Source organism: Symphalangus syndactylus, chromosome 18 (genome assembly GCF_028878055.3).
Source record: "Symphalangus syndactylus isolate Jambi chromosome 18, NHGRI_mSymSyn1-v2.1_pri, whole genome shotgun sequence".
NCBI classification, from domain to species: domain Eukaryota; kingdom Metazoa; phylum Chordata; class Mammalia; order Primates; family Hylobatidae; genus Symphalangus; species Symphalangus syndactylus.
The window spans coordinates 73981718-73995844 of NC_072440.2; the positions used below are offsets into that span (position 1 = coordinate 73981718).

A 14127-nucleotide genomic window follows, 5' to 3' on the forward strand; every position below is an offset into this window, starting at 1 on the left:
GTACTCCCACTGTGATATTAGAAAATCTCCTTCGGATATTATGAATAATATCACAGGATGTACACCCACTGTGATATTAGGAGTAATATCTCCCTCGGATATTTCGAATGGTATTCACCCACTGGGATGTCAGGATAATATCTCCCTTCGATATTACGAATTGTGTCAGAGGCTGTACACACGTGGTGTTCACCCAGCGTGATATTAGGGATAATATCTCCCTTGGATATTAGGCACAGTCTCTCCCTGGGGCTTAGCAGAGGGTAACCCCCCAGTGTTACATAAGCGGCCACAGCAAGAGGTACAGGCACAGGGACTGAAATGAAGACAAAGAGCTGACAAGTTTAAAACATGTATTTAAAATACAATTTATAAAATGCTTAATCTGCCGACTCAGGAGCCCGCGGTGCAGGGTGGGGTGGGAGTTGGCAGGTGACCGCTACACCAGCAGAGTAAGACTGCAGGGGTTTCGGCCCTCCCTCCAGTGCCCTTCTATTCAGACACATGAGGGGCCCATGTGCACTCCTGGGATCACACGACCAGAAAACAGGACCCCAGAGGTTTCTTGAGTCTCTGCGTACCAGGGCGGCTGGGTACAGCCCTGCCAGCCCATTGCATAATCTTCTAAGTTTTCCCTACCACCCTCCATTTCAGCAGCGAGGTGCCTGTGACGCGGTCTCCATCCTCTCGGCCTTGACCCGGTGGTCCCCGTGACTGGACACTTAGGCGGTCACCAGGCCTCCTTGTTACTAACTCCTTGTTACAAACAGCGGATTTGCTTTATCCTCAACCAGGTGAAGTTTGTCCCAGAGCTGCACTAAATCATCACCAACATGATTAAACGGGGTACACTTCAAAAAAGCAGTTGGGTCAGATGTAATCAGCAGTGAACTCAGAATCAAACGAGTGACATTGAGTCAGTAAATCAGACTGCCTCAGTTACCCCATATGATAGTTTTGAGGATGGGAACATTCAAAGAGTTGATTTGGAAGGATATCAAGAGTGAAAATTCCAACATTTTAGTTCCTTTAAGTTAAATCCAGGCACTATCTTTCCTGCAAGTCTCCTGTTCCTTTCAGATTGCACAGGTGAGAGTGCTCAGATTAGGGCTGGAGGTTGTAAACTATTGCTCCCACACCGACAGTGCCCCCATGTCATGCATGTATTCTGTGCATTTTCCTGTGCTAAACACTCTCCCAAAACATCGTGGGGCCTGATTCTTCCTCTTTGTTCCAATGGCCCTGGGTGACTCAAGTGCCCATTCGATGACCAAGACACAGAGGTTTTAGAGAGATGCTCCATGAGGCCCCAGGTGTGAGCCTGTACCCTGCCGGAGCATGAGGCAAGGGACAGGGCATCATCTGTGGGGGTAGTGGTCAGCCAGGCTTGGTGACTCTACTTGCTCACCAGAGGATCCTACACCTGCCACCTCCGATGGATCCACTGCCTCTGTGCCTGCCTGTACTGCTGATGCTCCAGTGGTGAACTCAGCATCCCAGCCTAGGCCCAATGCCACTGAAGATGGAACTGCCCCCTGAGGACCCAGGAATCCTACCACTCAGCTGTCCCCAGGAGTGCCCACACCCTCATTCTTATCCAGGACCCAGGAGCCCTACCCCTGGCCTTCCCTCATCAGCTGTAAATGATGATTTACTGCTGTTACCATCATCACTGCCTTTAGTGGCCAAGGGCCAAGGTGCCAGTTCTGGAACAAAAGATGCCCTTGGGAGGTGATGACACTCAGGTACACGGGTGCTCAACAGATTGCTTCCTCCTATCCTCAGTCTTTGCACGCAGCCATTGGCACTCCCATTGTATGGAAGGAAATCAGCCCAGGGTCACTCAGCTGGTCAGCAGCAACACAGCTGGTCTCAAATCTAAGGTGCCTGGCCATGCCTCCATGAGGGACTGGCCTGCAAGGGAGGTTGCTCCTGGCTTTGGGGAGCCTTTCCTGGGCTGCACGAATAACCCCCACTGTTTGAGGCCCCAAACTCTGCTCACAACTCCTTCCTTTCCCTGTCTCTGCTGGGCTATAATGAAGGTGACTCTAGCCACCCTTCATGGACATTATAGTAGTCTCTGCCTTTCACTTTTCGTCTAAGTATTGATAATACCTGGCCAGGTATGAAAGTTAGATTAACTATGAATCCACAGAATTTTAAATGTCCCTATGGCTTGAAGAGGAGCAGTGCTGTTCCTGTCCAGGGTTTATTGATATTCTTCCAACCATGGCTGTTCCTATTTTGACTCTGTGCTCACATGATGAGCGATTTCCTCTGATATGTACTGATTTAGAGCTCATTTCCAGCTGGTTAGAGCCCACCCTGTTCACAGCCTGTTGAGAGTTAAGAATACCCCTGGACCAGGGCTCTCTGGTATCTTCCACAAGGATGAGGGTCCAGAGGGCTCCAGAGTCTTCTGAGGCATGTGGTCAATAAACCCTGTGCCTCTGGTAACGGACCTGTGTGGCAGGGAGTGAGATGGCAGCGGAGGGTGTGGAGGGTTTCTTATTCTGCAAAGAAGATGCAACCCAGATTTAGCCCCATTCCCTTCTCTGGCCCTTAGCAGATTCAGGACCTCATTTGGTTCCGATAAGGAACAGCAGCTGCGTCCCAGCTGAAAACAGAAGACAAAGGGAAACGCTGGGGACATTTTCACTCTTCCTATATCAGGACACTTTGGTCTTTTCCGACAACGCCCTCTCCTGGCCTGGCCTCTGCTCTGTGGGTTCTGTGGTGCCTTTTCTGTCTCGACTTCTTGAGAAGCAAAATCGTCCCCATGAGCTTTCAGGCTTCTCCATTCCAGCTGATCATCATTGGTGGCACCTCCAGAATCCACAAAAGCTCAGGGACCGAGGGCTGAAGGGCTTTTACTGTTCTGTTTCCAGAAATAACACAAGGAGGCACCACTGACCTCCACTACTCTAGGTCTCATGGCGCAGTGAACTCTGACTGATCCACTTTACCCAAGATGTTGTGGGGTCTCATTTCCAAAATACGTAGGATTTTCTTTCTTTTGCTGTGATTGTTTGCATTCTGCTATAATGTAGGTGATTAACGTTCGAAATATCTGCTGTATTCCCAGAAGTGAAAATAGTGAAAACGCATTAATCTAACATTAATTTGTGCTCTGTGCAATTTTGAATGCTCTTTGACAAGGCCAATTCCATAGTTCATCACAGTCCCATCCCTGTTGGTGACCCTGTTGTGCAAAAACACCTTCATCCCCACCCAGTGAGGCCCCTGATCTAATATTCTAAGTGTCAGAGGTTCCATATTTGTAACAGCAAATAGGCCCTGACTGTAAATTATTGAAGAGTGAATGTAACTTATTACCCAGAGGGACAATTCCAAATGAAGGCCTTAAATGATGTTCAGCTAAGCTGGGTCTTGTGTGGCCTCTGTACCTTAAAAAGCTGCCGAGGCCTATGATTACACATGATGGGACTTGTACACTTGAAGTGAAACACAGTTTTAAAACTTGCTTTGTTTAGAATTCCCACCTCATTTTTCCATGGACAAAAGTATTCTTTATGTCCTAGTGCACTTACAATTTGGTATTACCTGGGAGTGAAAAGAAATATTACAGTCATGCCTGACTGACTTCTAGAGGTAAGATCGTTCTGTCAGAAAACCCTCTCCCAGTTCCCCTGCAGCTCTTCAGGAATCCACATCTCTCCAGAGCTCTTTGTTCTCACGGGTGGCACCTCCAGAGTGAAGAAGATCCTTTGTCAAGAAGGGAAACAGAGGGGAAATCAGACGGTCCTGCAGGCAGAGCTGGAATCAACTTCCACTCTGCCTCTTGCAAGCTGTGTGACCCTGGGCACAATTTCTCCTTCCTCTGGAAACCTCTGTTTTCTTAGATTTGGAGCAGGGTGGTCATACTGACCTTGCAGAGTTCTGAGAATCAGACACAGAACAAAAAAGGCCTGGAAAACATTCTCCAAAAAGAAGTTGCAACACGTGTGGACAATGGGCTTTTCATGCCTCTCTTACTCTCTGTTGACCTGGTGCAGGAAACATGCTCTGGTGATGGCTGTGAGGAAGGAATGAGGATAGACATACACACTCTTGTGTCTCAAACATGCTTCTTATTACTCTGTTATGACTCTGTCTTCCCTGGGGCAGGACCCCAGCCTGCCTACATTTGCAGACAGACACAGTGGCATGTGGAGACAGCAGTGTGTCCCAATGACTTTACCCCCCAGCTATCGGCAGTACTCACTGGAAGGGTGATATTATGACACTGATACTGCTATTTTGAAACGTGGAGGATGGAAAGGTGCAAAAATCTATCACCAGCAACAGAAGGTGCAGCCTGTGTTGGTGGTGGTAATTTTGTCCATCAAATCAATATGTGTGAAAACATTTCCTCCTTCGGCCCCACAGGTCAGAATGGCTGCAGTGGAGCATCATCATTCCTCAGGATTGCCCTACTGGCCCTACCTCACAGCTGAAGCTCTAAGAAAAATGATGGGCCGCCAGGCACCTCCTCCAACTCAGTGTCATCTGGGAGGTCAACCACTTCCATCAGCTAAAGGTTGTCTGAGACCTCTGACTCTTTCTCGACTACAGTGTCCAGTAGGACCTCAACCACATTCTACAAGTAATGATTTTCTGAGAAGAGAGACACCTCAAGTCGAGTGTCACCCGGGACCTGTACTATTTCCTCCAGCTGATGATTTTGTGAGCCTCAAAACACTTCCCGACTGTCTTCTGGTACCTCTTCCACCTTCTTCAGTTGATGATTCTGAGACCACAGACACCTCCTGTTGACTGTCCCCTGGGACCGGAACAACTTCCTCCAGCTGATGATTTTCTGAGACTCAAGACACCTCCAGAGGGTCTTTTCGTATCTCTTCGGGCTTCTCCAGCTGATTCTCTGAGCCTCAAGACACTTCCCGAGTGTCTTCTCGTACCTCTTCCACCTTCTCCAGTGGATGATTTTCTGACACCACAGAAACTGCCCATCGAGTGTCACCGGGGACCTGCACCATCTTCTTGAGTGGATGATTTTAGGAGACGCAAGACACCTCCCGACTCTTTTTTCGTACCTCTACCACCTTCTCCGGTAGTTGATTCTCTGAACCTCAAGACACCTCCCGAGTGTCTTCTGGTACCTCTTCCACCTTCTCCAGTTGATGATTTTGTGACACCAGAGACACTTCCCATCGAGTGTCGCTGGGGACCTGTACCATCTTCTTGACCTGATGATTTTAGGAGACGCAAGACACCTCCCGACTCTTTTTTCGTACCTCTACCACCTTCTCTGGTAGTTGATTCTCTGAGCCTCAAGACACCTCCCGAGTGTCTTCTGGTACCTCTTCCACCTTCTCCAGTTGAGGATTTTGTGACACCAGAGACACCTCCCATCGAGTGTCGCCGGGGACCTGTACCATCTTCTTGACCTGATGATTTTAGGAGAAAGACACCTCCCGACTCTTTTTTTGTACCTCTACCACCTTCTCTGGTAGTTGATTCTCTGAGCCTCAAGACACCTCCCGAGTGTCTTCTGGTACCTCTTCCACCTTCTCCACTGGATGATTTTCTGACACCACAGAAACTGCCCATCGAGTGTCACCGGGGACCTGCACCATCTTCTTGAGCGGATGATTTTAGGAGACGCAAGACACCTCCTGACTCTTTTTTCGTACCTCTACCACCTTCTCCGGTAGTTGATTCTCTGAGCCTCAAGACACCTCCCGAGTGTCTTCTGGTACCTCTTCCACCTTCTCCAGTTGACGATTTTGTGACACCAGAGACACCTCCCATCGAGTGTCGCCGGGGACCTGTACCATCTTCTTGACCTGATGATTTTAGGAGACGCAAGACACCTTCCGACTCTTTTTTCGTACCTCTACCACTTTCTCCGGTAGTTGATTCTCTGAGCCTCAAGACACCTCCCGAGTGTCTTCTGGTACCTCTTCCACCTTCTCCAGTGGATGATTTTGTGACACCAGAGACACCTCCCATCGAGTGTTGCCGGGGACCTGTACCATCTTCTTGACCTGATGATTTTAGGAGATGCAAGACACCTCCCGACTCTTTTTTCGTACCTCTACCACCTTCTCTGGTAGTTGATTCTCTGAGCCTCAAGACACCTCCCGAGTGTCTTCTGGTGCCTCTTCCACCTTCTCCAGTTGATGATTTCGTGACACCAGAGACACCTCCCATTGAGTGTCGCCGGGGACCTGTACCATCTTCTTGACCTGATGATTTTAGGAGACGAAAGACACCTCCCGACTCTTTTTTCGTACCTCTACCACCTTCTCTGGTAGTTGATTCTCTGAGCCTCAAGACACCTCCCGAGTGTCTTCTGGTACCTCTTCCACCTTCTCCAGTTGATGATTTCGTGACACCAGAGACACCTCCCATTGAGTGTCGCTGGGGACCTGTACCATCTTCTTGACCTGATGATTTTAGGAGACGAAAGACACCTCCCGACTCTTTTTTCGTACCTCTACCACCTTCTCTGGTAGTTGATTCTCTGAGCCTCAAGACACCTCCCGAGTGTCTTCTGGTACCTCTTCCACCTTCTCCAGTTGACGATTTTGTGACACCAGAGACACCTCCCATCGAGTGTCGCCGGGGACCTGTACCATCTTCTTGACCTGATGATTTTAGGAGACGCAAGACACCTTCCGCCTCTTTTTTCGTACCTCTACCACTTTCTCCAGTAGTTGATTCTCTGAGACTCAAGACACCTCCCGAGTGTCTTCTGGTACCTCTTCCACCTTCTCCAGTTGACGATTTTGTGACACCAGGGACACCTCCCATCGAGTGTCGCCGGGGACCTGTACCATCTTCTGGAGCTGATGATTTTAGGAGACGCAAGACACCTCCCGACTCTTTTTTCATACCTCTACCACTTTCTCCGGTAGTTGATTCTCTGAGCCTCAAGACACCTCCCGGGTGGCTTCTGGTACCTCTTCCACCTTCTCCAGTTGATGATTTTCTGACACCACAGAAACTGCCGGTCGAGTGTCGCCGGGGACCTCTATCATTTCATGGAGCTGATGATGTTAGGAGATGCAAGATGCCTCCCGACTCTTTTCGTACCTCTTCCACCATCTCCAGTTGATGATTCTCTGAGCCTCAAGACACTTCCCGAGTGTCTTCTGGTACCTCTTCTACCTTCTCCAGTGCATGATTTTCTGACACCACAGAAACCGCCCGTTGAGTGTCGCCGGAGACCTGTATTTCTTCGAGCTGATGATTTTAGGAGACACAAGACACCTCCTGACTCTTTTTTTGTACCTCTTCCACCTTCTCCAGCTGATGATTCTCTGAGCCTCAAGACACCTCCCGAGTGTCTTCTGGTACCTCTTCCACCTTCTCCAGTAGATGATTTTGTGACACCAGAGACACCTCCCATCGACTGTCGCCGGGGACCTTTACCATCTTCTTGAGTTGATGATTTTAGGAGACGCAAGACACCTCCCAACTCTTTTTTCATATCTCTTCCACCTTCTCCAGCTGATGATTCTCTGAGCCTTAAGACACCTCCCGGGTGGCTTCTGGTACCTCTTCCACCTTCTGCACTTCATGATTTTCTGACACCACAGAAACCGCCCGTGAAGTGTTGCCGGGGACCTGTATCATTTCATGGAGCTGATGATTTTAGGAGACGCAAGACACCTCCCGACTCTTTTTTCGTACCTCTTCCACCTTCTCCAGATGATAATTCCCTGAGCCTGAAGACACCTCCCTCAGCTACTCAGGAGGTTGAGGCAGAAGAATCACTTGAACCCAAGAGGCAGAGTTTCAGTAAGCTGAGGACACGCCATTGCACTCCAGCCAGGGCAACAAGAGTAAAACTGTTTAGAAAAAAACAAAAAAATCAAAAAAGAAAACCAAACCCATACTCCAAAAAGAAACAAACAATAAATAATACAAAAATAAAATAAATACTGCAGTCCTTATGTTATTCCTTTGTTTCAAAATCTGGTAAGATTGCCTGAGGGACCTGAGGTTTTTAATTGCAGAGTTTTTTTTTAATCTTTAGAAGTGGTTGGTTATGTAAAATATTATTATTATTATTTTGAGGTTGGGTTTTGCTTTGTCACCCAAGCTGGAGTGCAGTGGCTCGATCACAGCTCACTGCATCCTCAACCTCCTGGGCTTCAAGCGATCCTCCTGCCTCAGCTTCCCAAGTAGCTGGGATCACAGATGTGTCCCAGCACGCCTGGCCAATGTTAAAAAATCCTTTATCTTTTTTGTAGAGATGTTCTCCTGGTCTCAAGCGATCCTCCTACTTGCCCCGACCCCAGCAGCTTTCTGATAAACATTTACACTGTTTATTATCTGACGCCATTTCTATCTTCTTCCTTGTCGTCCAGACATGAAAGAATTATGTTTCTTCAGGGTTTTCTTTTTCAAGTGCTCAGTGTTAAAGATCACTCACATTAGGGCTGGACACCATGCCTCATGCCTGTAATGCCAGCACTTTTGGAGGCCAAGGGGGGCAGAGCACTTGAAGTGGGGAGTTTGAGACCAGCCCGGCCAACTTGGTGAAACCCCACCTCTACTGAAAATAATACAAAAATTAGCTGAGTGTGGTGGAGCATGCCTGTAGTCCCAGCCACTTGGGAGGCTGAGGCATGAGAATCGCTTGAACCCAGGAGGCAGAGGTTGTAGCGAGCCAAGATCACACTACCACACTCTAGCCTGGGTGACAGAGCGAGACTCTGACTCAAAAAATAAATAAAATAAATATCACTTACATTAGATATACCCAAGGGGTAGTCTAGAGAGAGCTGGAAGCAGTGGTTATTGCAACAGGGGCACGGAAGCCATCTGGCTGTGCCAGGATGCCCAGGGGATACTCGGGGTGGGTGGCATGGTGGTGCTGGGGACTCACCGCACAGGATGCTCTGATTGATGCACTGCCAGGAGTAGCGCTCTTAGGGCTGCAGCCAGCCTCCTCAGCTCAAGTGTTAACAACTGTCGTGGCCATGGCTGCACCTGCAGATGTCACATGGGCAGGATAGCAGGTGGGTGAAGCTCTCTCCTGGCCCTCCTCTCTTGCCAGGACCATGGGTGGCTGAAGACCCCCAGGGAGGCACAGCACCCTTTTTTTTTTTTTTTTTTTGACAGGGTCTTTGTCACCCAGGCTGGAGTGCAGTGGCACAATCATAGCTCACGGCAGCTTTGAACTCCTGGGCTCAAGCGATCCTCCCACCTCAGTGTCCCAAGTAGCTGAGACTACAGGCACACGCCAGCATGCCCACTTGGTTTTTTAATTTGTATTTCCTTTGAGACAGCATATCTCTCTGTCACTCAGGCTGGAGTGCAATGGCTCGGTCAGCTCACTTTAGCCTTGAACTCCTGGGCTCAAATGATACTGCCACCTCAACCTCCCAAGTATGCTACTACAGGAACACAAACTCCTTTTTTAAGTTTTTTGTGGATATGGGGTCTCACTACGTTGCCCAGGTTGGTCTTGAACTCCCAGGCTCAAACAGTCCTCCTACCTCACCCTCCCCAAATGCTGGGATTACAGGTGGGAGCTACTGTACACCTGGCCTTATCTAAGCTGTTTCCCTGAAAATCCCCATCTTGGGTAATGATTCCATTGGCCCCACCATGCCCTGTCCTGCCTCCCTGGCTGTGCCCAAGCTTGGTCCCTGCCTGCCTGCCTCACTGTCTGGGTCTTGAGCTCCTGTGACACGACTCCTCTCTCTTCCTGGAGTGATCCAACCCTGCCACTTCCTGACTTCGCCCACACTGTACCCTCTGCCTGGGGCAACTTCATGTCTGCCCTTTGTCCCTTAGGTCTCAGCCCAGGCACAAGCCCCTGCCTCCAGAGGTCATCCAGGCCTCACCAGGCTACACCCTCTAGTAAAACTGGATTCCCTCCCTTCAGGGCAGGTTTATAATGAAACCCTCCACAGAGGCCAGGTGCGGTGACACCCATCTGTAATCCCAGCACTTTGGGAGGCTGAGGTGGGAGGATCACTTGAGGCCAGGGGGTCGAGACCAGCCTGGGCAACATAAGGAGACTCTTGTCTCTGTCTCCATAACAAATTTAAAAATTAGCTCACCAGGCCAGGCTCAGTGGCTCATGCCTGTAATCTCAACACTTTGAGAGGCCGAGGCAGGTGGATCACGAGGTCAAGAGTTCGAGACCAGCCTGACCAACATGGCAAAACTCTGTCTCTACTAAAATCACAAAATTAGCCAGGCGTGGTGGCACACACCTGTAATCCCAGCCACTTGGGAGGCTGAGGCAGGAGAATCACTTGAACCCAGGAGGTGGGGGTTGCAGTGAGCCAAGATCATGCCACTGTACTCTAGCCTAAGCAACAGAGCAAGACTCTGTCTCGAGAAAATAAAAACACAGAAAAAATTAACTCACCATGATGGCACATGGCTACTTGGGAGGCTGAGGTGGGAGGATTCCCTTCAGCCCAGGAGTTTGAGGCTGCAGTGAGCTACTATGATTGTGCCACTGCATTCTAACCTGGGCATAAGCGAGACCCCAGGCTAGAGTGCACAATTTTGGGTCACTGCAACCTCCGCCTCCCAGGTTCAAGCGATTCTCCTGCCTCAGCCTCCTAAGTAGCTGGGACTACAGGCATGTGCCACCATGCCTGGGTAATTTTTGTATTTTTAGTAGAGACAGGGTTTAGTAGAGACCATGGTGAAACCCCATCTCTATTAAACAAATCTCTACTAACCCCATCTCTGCAAAAAACAGCTGGGCATGGTAGTGCACACCTGTAATTCCAGCTACTCGGGAGGCTGAGGCACGAGAATCACTTGCATCTTGGAGGCAGAGTTTGCAGTGAACTGAGATCGCACCACTGCACTCCAGCCGGGATGATAGAGCAAGACCCTGTCTCAAAAAAAAGAAAAAGAAACAAACAACAGCAACAACAAGAAAAAAACCTCTGTGTCAATCACAGCCTTCGAGCTAGGGGAGAGGCGGCCGAATTCTGCCCTCTGCTAACTAGCTATAGCTTTGTGGAAATGGGTGAGTGGCGTGCCCTTGTGAGCCTCAGGGCCCCATGTGTAAAATGGGCATAACTGTCATGCCCGTCTTTAAGAACAGCCCTGGGGGTAAATGAGTGGAAGATGGAAAGATCTCAGCCCACAACCTTCCACAGAACAGGCGCTTCTCACACAGTAAGTAGCAGGAATGCAGAGGCTGCAGGCATGAATCCAGCCAGACTGTCTGGGCTCAAGTCCCAGCTCCCACGTCTTGGTAACTATGTGGCCTCAGACAAGTTACTTTTTTTTTTTTCAGACGGAGTTTTGCTCTGTCACCCACGCTGGAGTGCAGTGGTGTGATCTCGGCTCACTGCAACTTCCGCCTCCTGGGTTCAAGCAATTCTCCTGCCTCAGCTTCCTGAGTAGCTGGAATTACAGGCGCCTGCCACCACACCCAGCTAATTTTTGTATTTTTAGTAGAGACAGGGTTTCACCATGTTAGCCAGGATAGTCTCGAACTCCTGAACTCGTGATCTGCCTGCCTCAGCTTCCCAAAGTACTGGGATTACAGGCGTGAGCCACCGCACTTGGACACGTTACTTAATATTTCTTCATCTGTGAAATGGGATTGTTGTGAGAAAGCAAACGGATTCCCAAGGCTGTTCCTAGTGCATAGTCTGGCTGCGTGTGTGTGTGTGTGTGTTTAACACAGAGACAGGGTCTCACTATGTTGCCTAGGCTGGTTTCAAGCTCCTGGGCTCCAGTGATCCTCCTGCCTCGACCCAAACTGGTGGAATTACAGGTGTGAGTTAACACATCTGGTCACTTTATATTATTATTTTTCTTTTTCTTTTGAGACAGGGTCTGGCGCTGTCACCCAGGTTGGAATACAGCGGTGCAATCTGAACTCACTGCAAACTCCGCCTCCTGAGTTCAAGCAATTCTCCTGCCTCAGTCTCCCGAGTAGCTGGGATAACAGACGCCTGCCACCACACACAGCTAATTTTTGCATTTTTAGTAGAGATGGGGTTTCACCATATTGGCCAGGCTGGTCTTGAACTCCTGACCTCAAGTGATCTGCCTGCCTCGGCCTCCCAAAGTGCTGGGATTACAGGAGTGAGCCACCGCTCCTGGCCAATTTTTTAAGGCAACGTAATCAGCCCATGGCTGGGGTAAGGGGCAGCTGGTATCAAGTTCTGGCTTCATTGGCCATGTTATCCAAGAGGACTCTGCCTGCCTGCAAAGTAGTACTGCACACTGGCATCTCCCTGGACCAAACCCCAGCTTCGGTTTTGTGTACTTCCTCATAAGCCTTGACTACCCCAGAGTGTGAGGGATTTTGTACCCTGGTCCAGGCAAGCACTCACCAGTCAATGGCATCACGGGGCTGGCCATGGCCTCCCAAGCCACAAAAGCAACCATATTTCATATAGGCGATGGGGGTTCGGGGACCAACACAACCCACAGTTCCTGCCAGTTCCAGGATCCCACGCCGGTGCACATGTAATGTCCTGGAGGCTGGGGGGTAAACAAAGGTGACAGGCTGCAGGTCAGGGCTTCCCAGACCCGTGGGAAGGGCATTAGCCTGAGAAGAGCCTAGGTGTTACAGCCTGGCTGTCTGTGTTTGAATCCTACTTCCTAGCTGTGTGACCTTGGACAAATTCCTAACCTCTTGGGCCTTGGTTTACTCATCTGTGAAATGGGGGATAAGCTGACTTCAACTTATATGAATGAAATGAGATAATGAGTATAAAGCCCCTGGTGCATGAAAAAGCTATTATAATCCAGCTGGGCTCAGTGGCTCACACCTGTAATCCCAACATTTTGGGAGGCCCAGGCAGGCAGATAACCTGAGGTCAGGAGTTCAAGATCAGCCTGGCCAACATAGTGAAACCCCATTTGTAGTAAAAATACAAAAATTAGCCGAGCATAGTGGTGCACGCCCATAATCCCAGCTACTAGGGAGGCTGAGGAAGGACAGTCACTTGAACCTGAGAGGCGAGGATTGCAGTGAGCCAAGATTTTGCCACTGCATTCCAACCTGGACGACAGAGCAACAGTCTCAAAAAAAAGAAAAAAAAAAAAAAGGCTAACTATTATAATCAAGATCCTCAAGGTAGCCAAGAAGGGAAAAAAACAGTCGTGCATGAAACATTTGTCCAGTTCCCTGTGTTGGGCACTGGGCATCACGGATGAGCCTACAGGTGTCTGTCACCAAGGTGGGCTCCTCTGTGGCAGCCCTGGCACTGCCCTGTGCTCATGACTTTCCCTCCAGACTCAGGCTCAGGGCCCTTGGTATCTCCTCTTATTTTCACTGCCACACAGGAAGGCCCCTTGGCCTGAGCCCAGCCATTTTTCTAGATCCTGGCACAGATTGGACATGTAATGGTGCCCAGTGCATGTGACTGGAACCCCTGCATTGGACATGTAGGAAAGGAGGCCAGCCGGGAAAGGTAACCCCACAGTCCCACAGCCAGCAGGAACTCAAGCAGAGGCTTCAACCCAGACTTCTGACTTGCAAACCAGTGCTCCTTCCTCCTTACACAGTAACGACAGGGGAAGGTGGCCTACGGGGTTGCCAGAGCCGAGTGGTACCAACAACAGAGTGGAAACTCACACACAGGCTTGCCTGCTTCCTGGGTTAGGGTTAGGGTTTATATGGCTCAAGGAGGTTGATGCACTGTGTTTCATCATCCCTTCTTTTTTTTTGAGACAGTCTCATTCCTGTTGCCCAGGCTGGAACACAGTGGTTAATCTTGCTCACAGCAACCTCTGCCTCCCAGGTTCAAGCAACTCTCCAGCCTCAGCCTCCCGAGTAGCTGGGATCACAAACGTGCACCACTACACTCAACTGATTTTTGTATTTTTAGTAGAAACGGGGTTTCACCATGTTGGCCAGTGTGGTCTCGAACTCCTGACCTCGGTTGATCCACCCACCTTCGCCTCCCAAAATATTGGGATTACAGGCATGAGCCACCAGGCCCAGCCCACTATAAAAATTTTAGCAGCATCCACGGCCTCTATCCACTAGATTCCAGTATCACACCCTTTCTCCCATACCTGGCCCATATTTGAATTTAATGAATAAAGAAACTGAGGCTCAGAGAGGCAAAGTAACTTGCCTGATATGACACAGCAAGTAAGGAGCAGTCTGCATCACTGCAAAGTGGTGTCTTCAGATGCCCCCGCTGCCCG

At 49.6% G+C, this 14127-nt stretch overlaps 1 protein-coding gene across 1 annotated transcript in view; it reads right to left on the reverse strand.

Annotated features, from left to right (window-relative positions):
* Positions 1-336: 336 nt before the first annotated feature.
* The window catches only part of LOC129468185 (BOS complex subunit NOMO3-like), a 48654-nt gene continuing 34863 nt past the window's right edge, over positions 337-14127 (reverse strand). The window contains 2 exon segments of the mRNA XM_063623756.1: positions 337-5453; positions 7060-7817. Of these exon segments, the coding sequence (XP_063479826.1) occupies positions 7740-7817 (78 nt within the window). The 3' untranslated portion in view covers positions 337-5453; positions 7060-7739.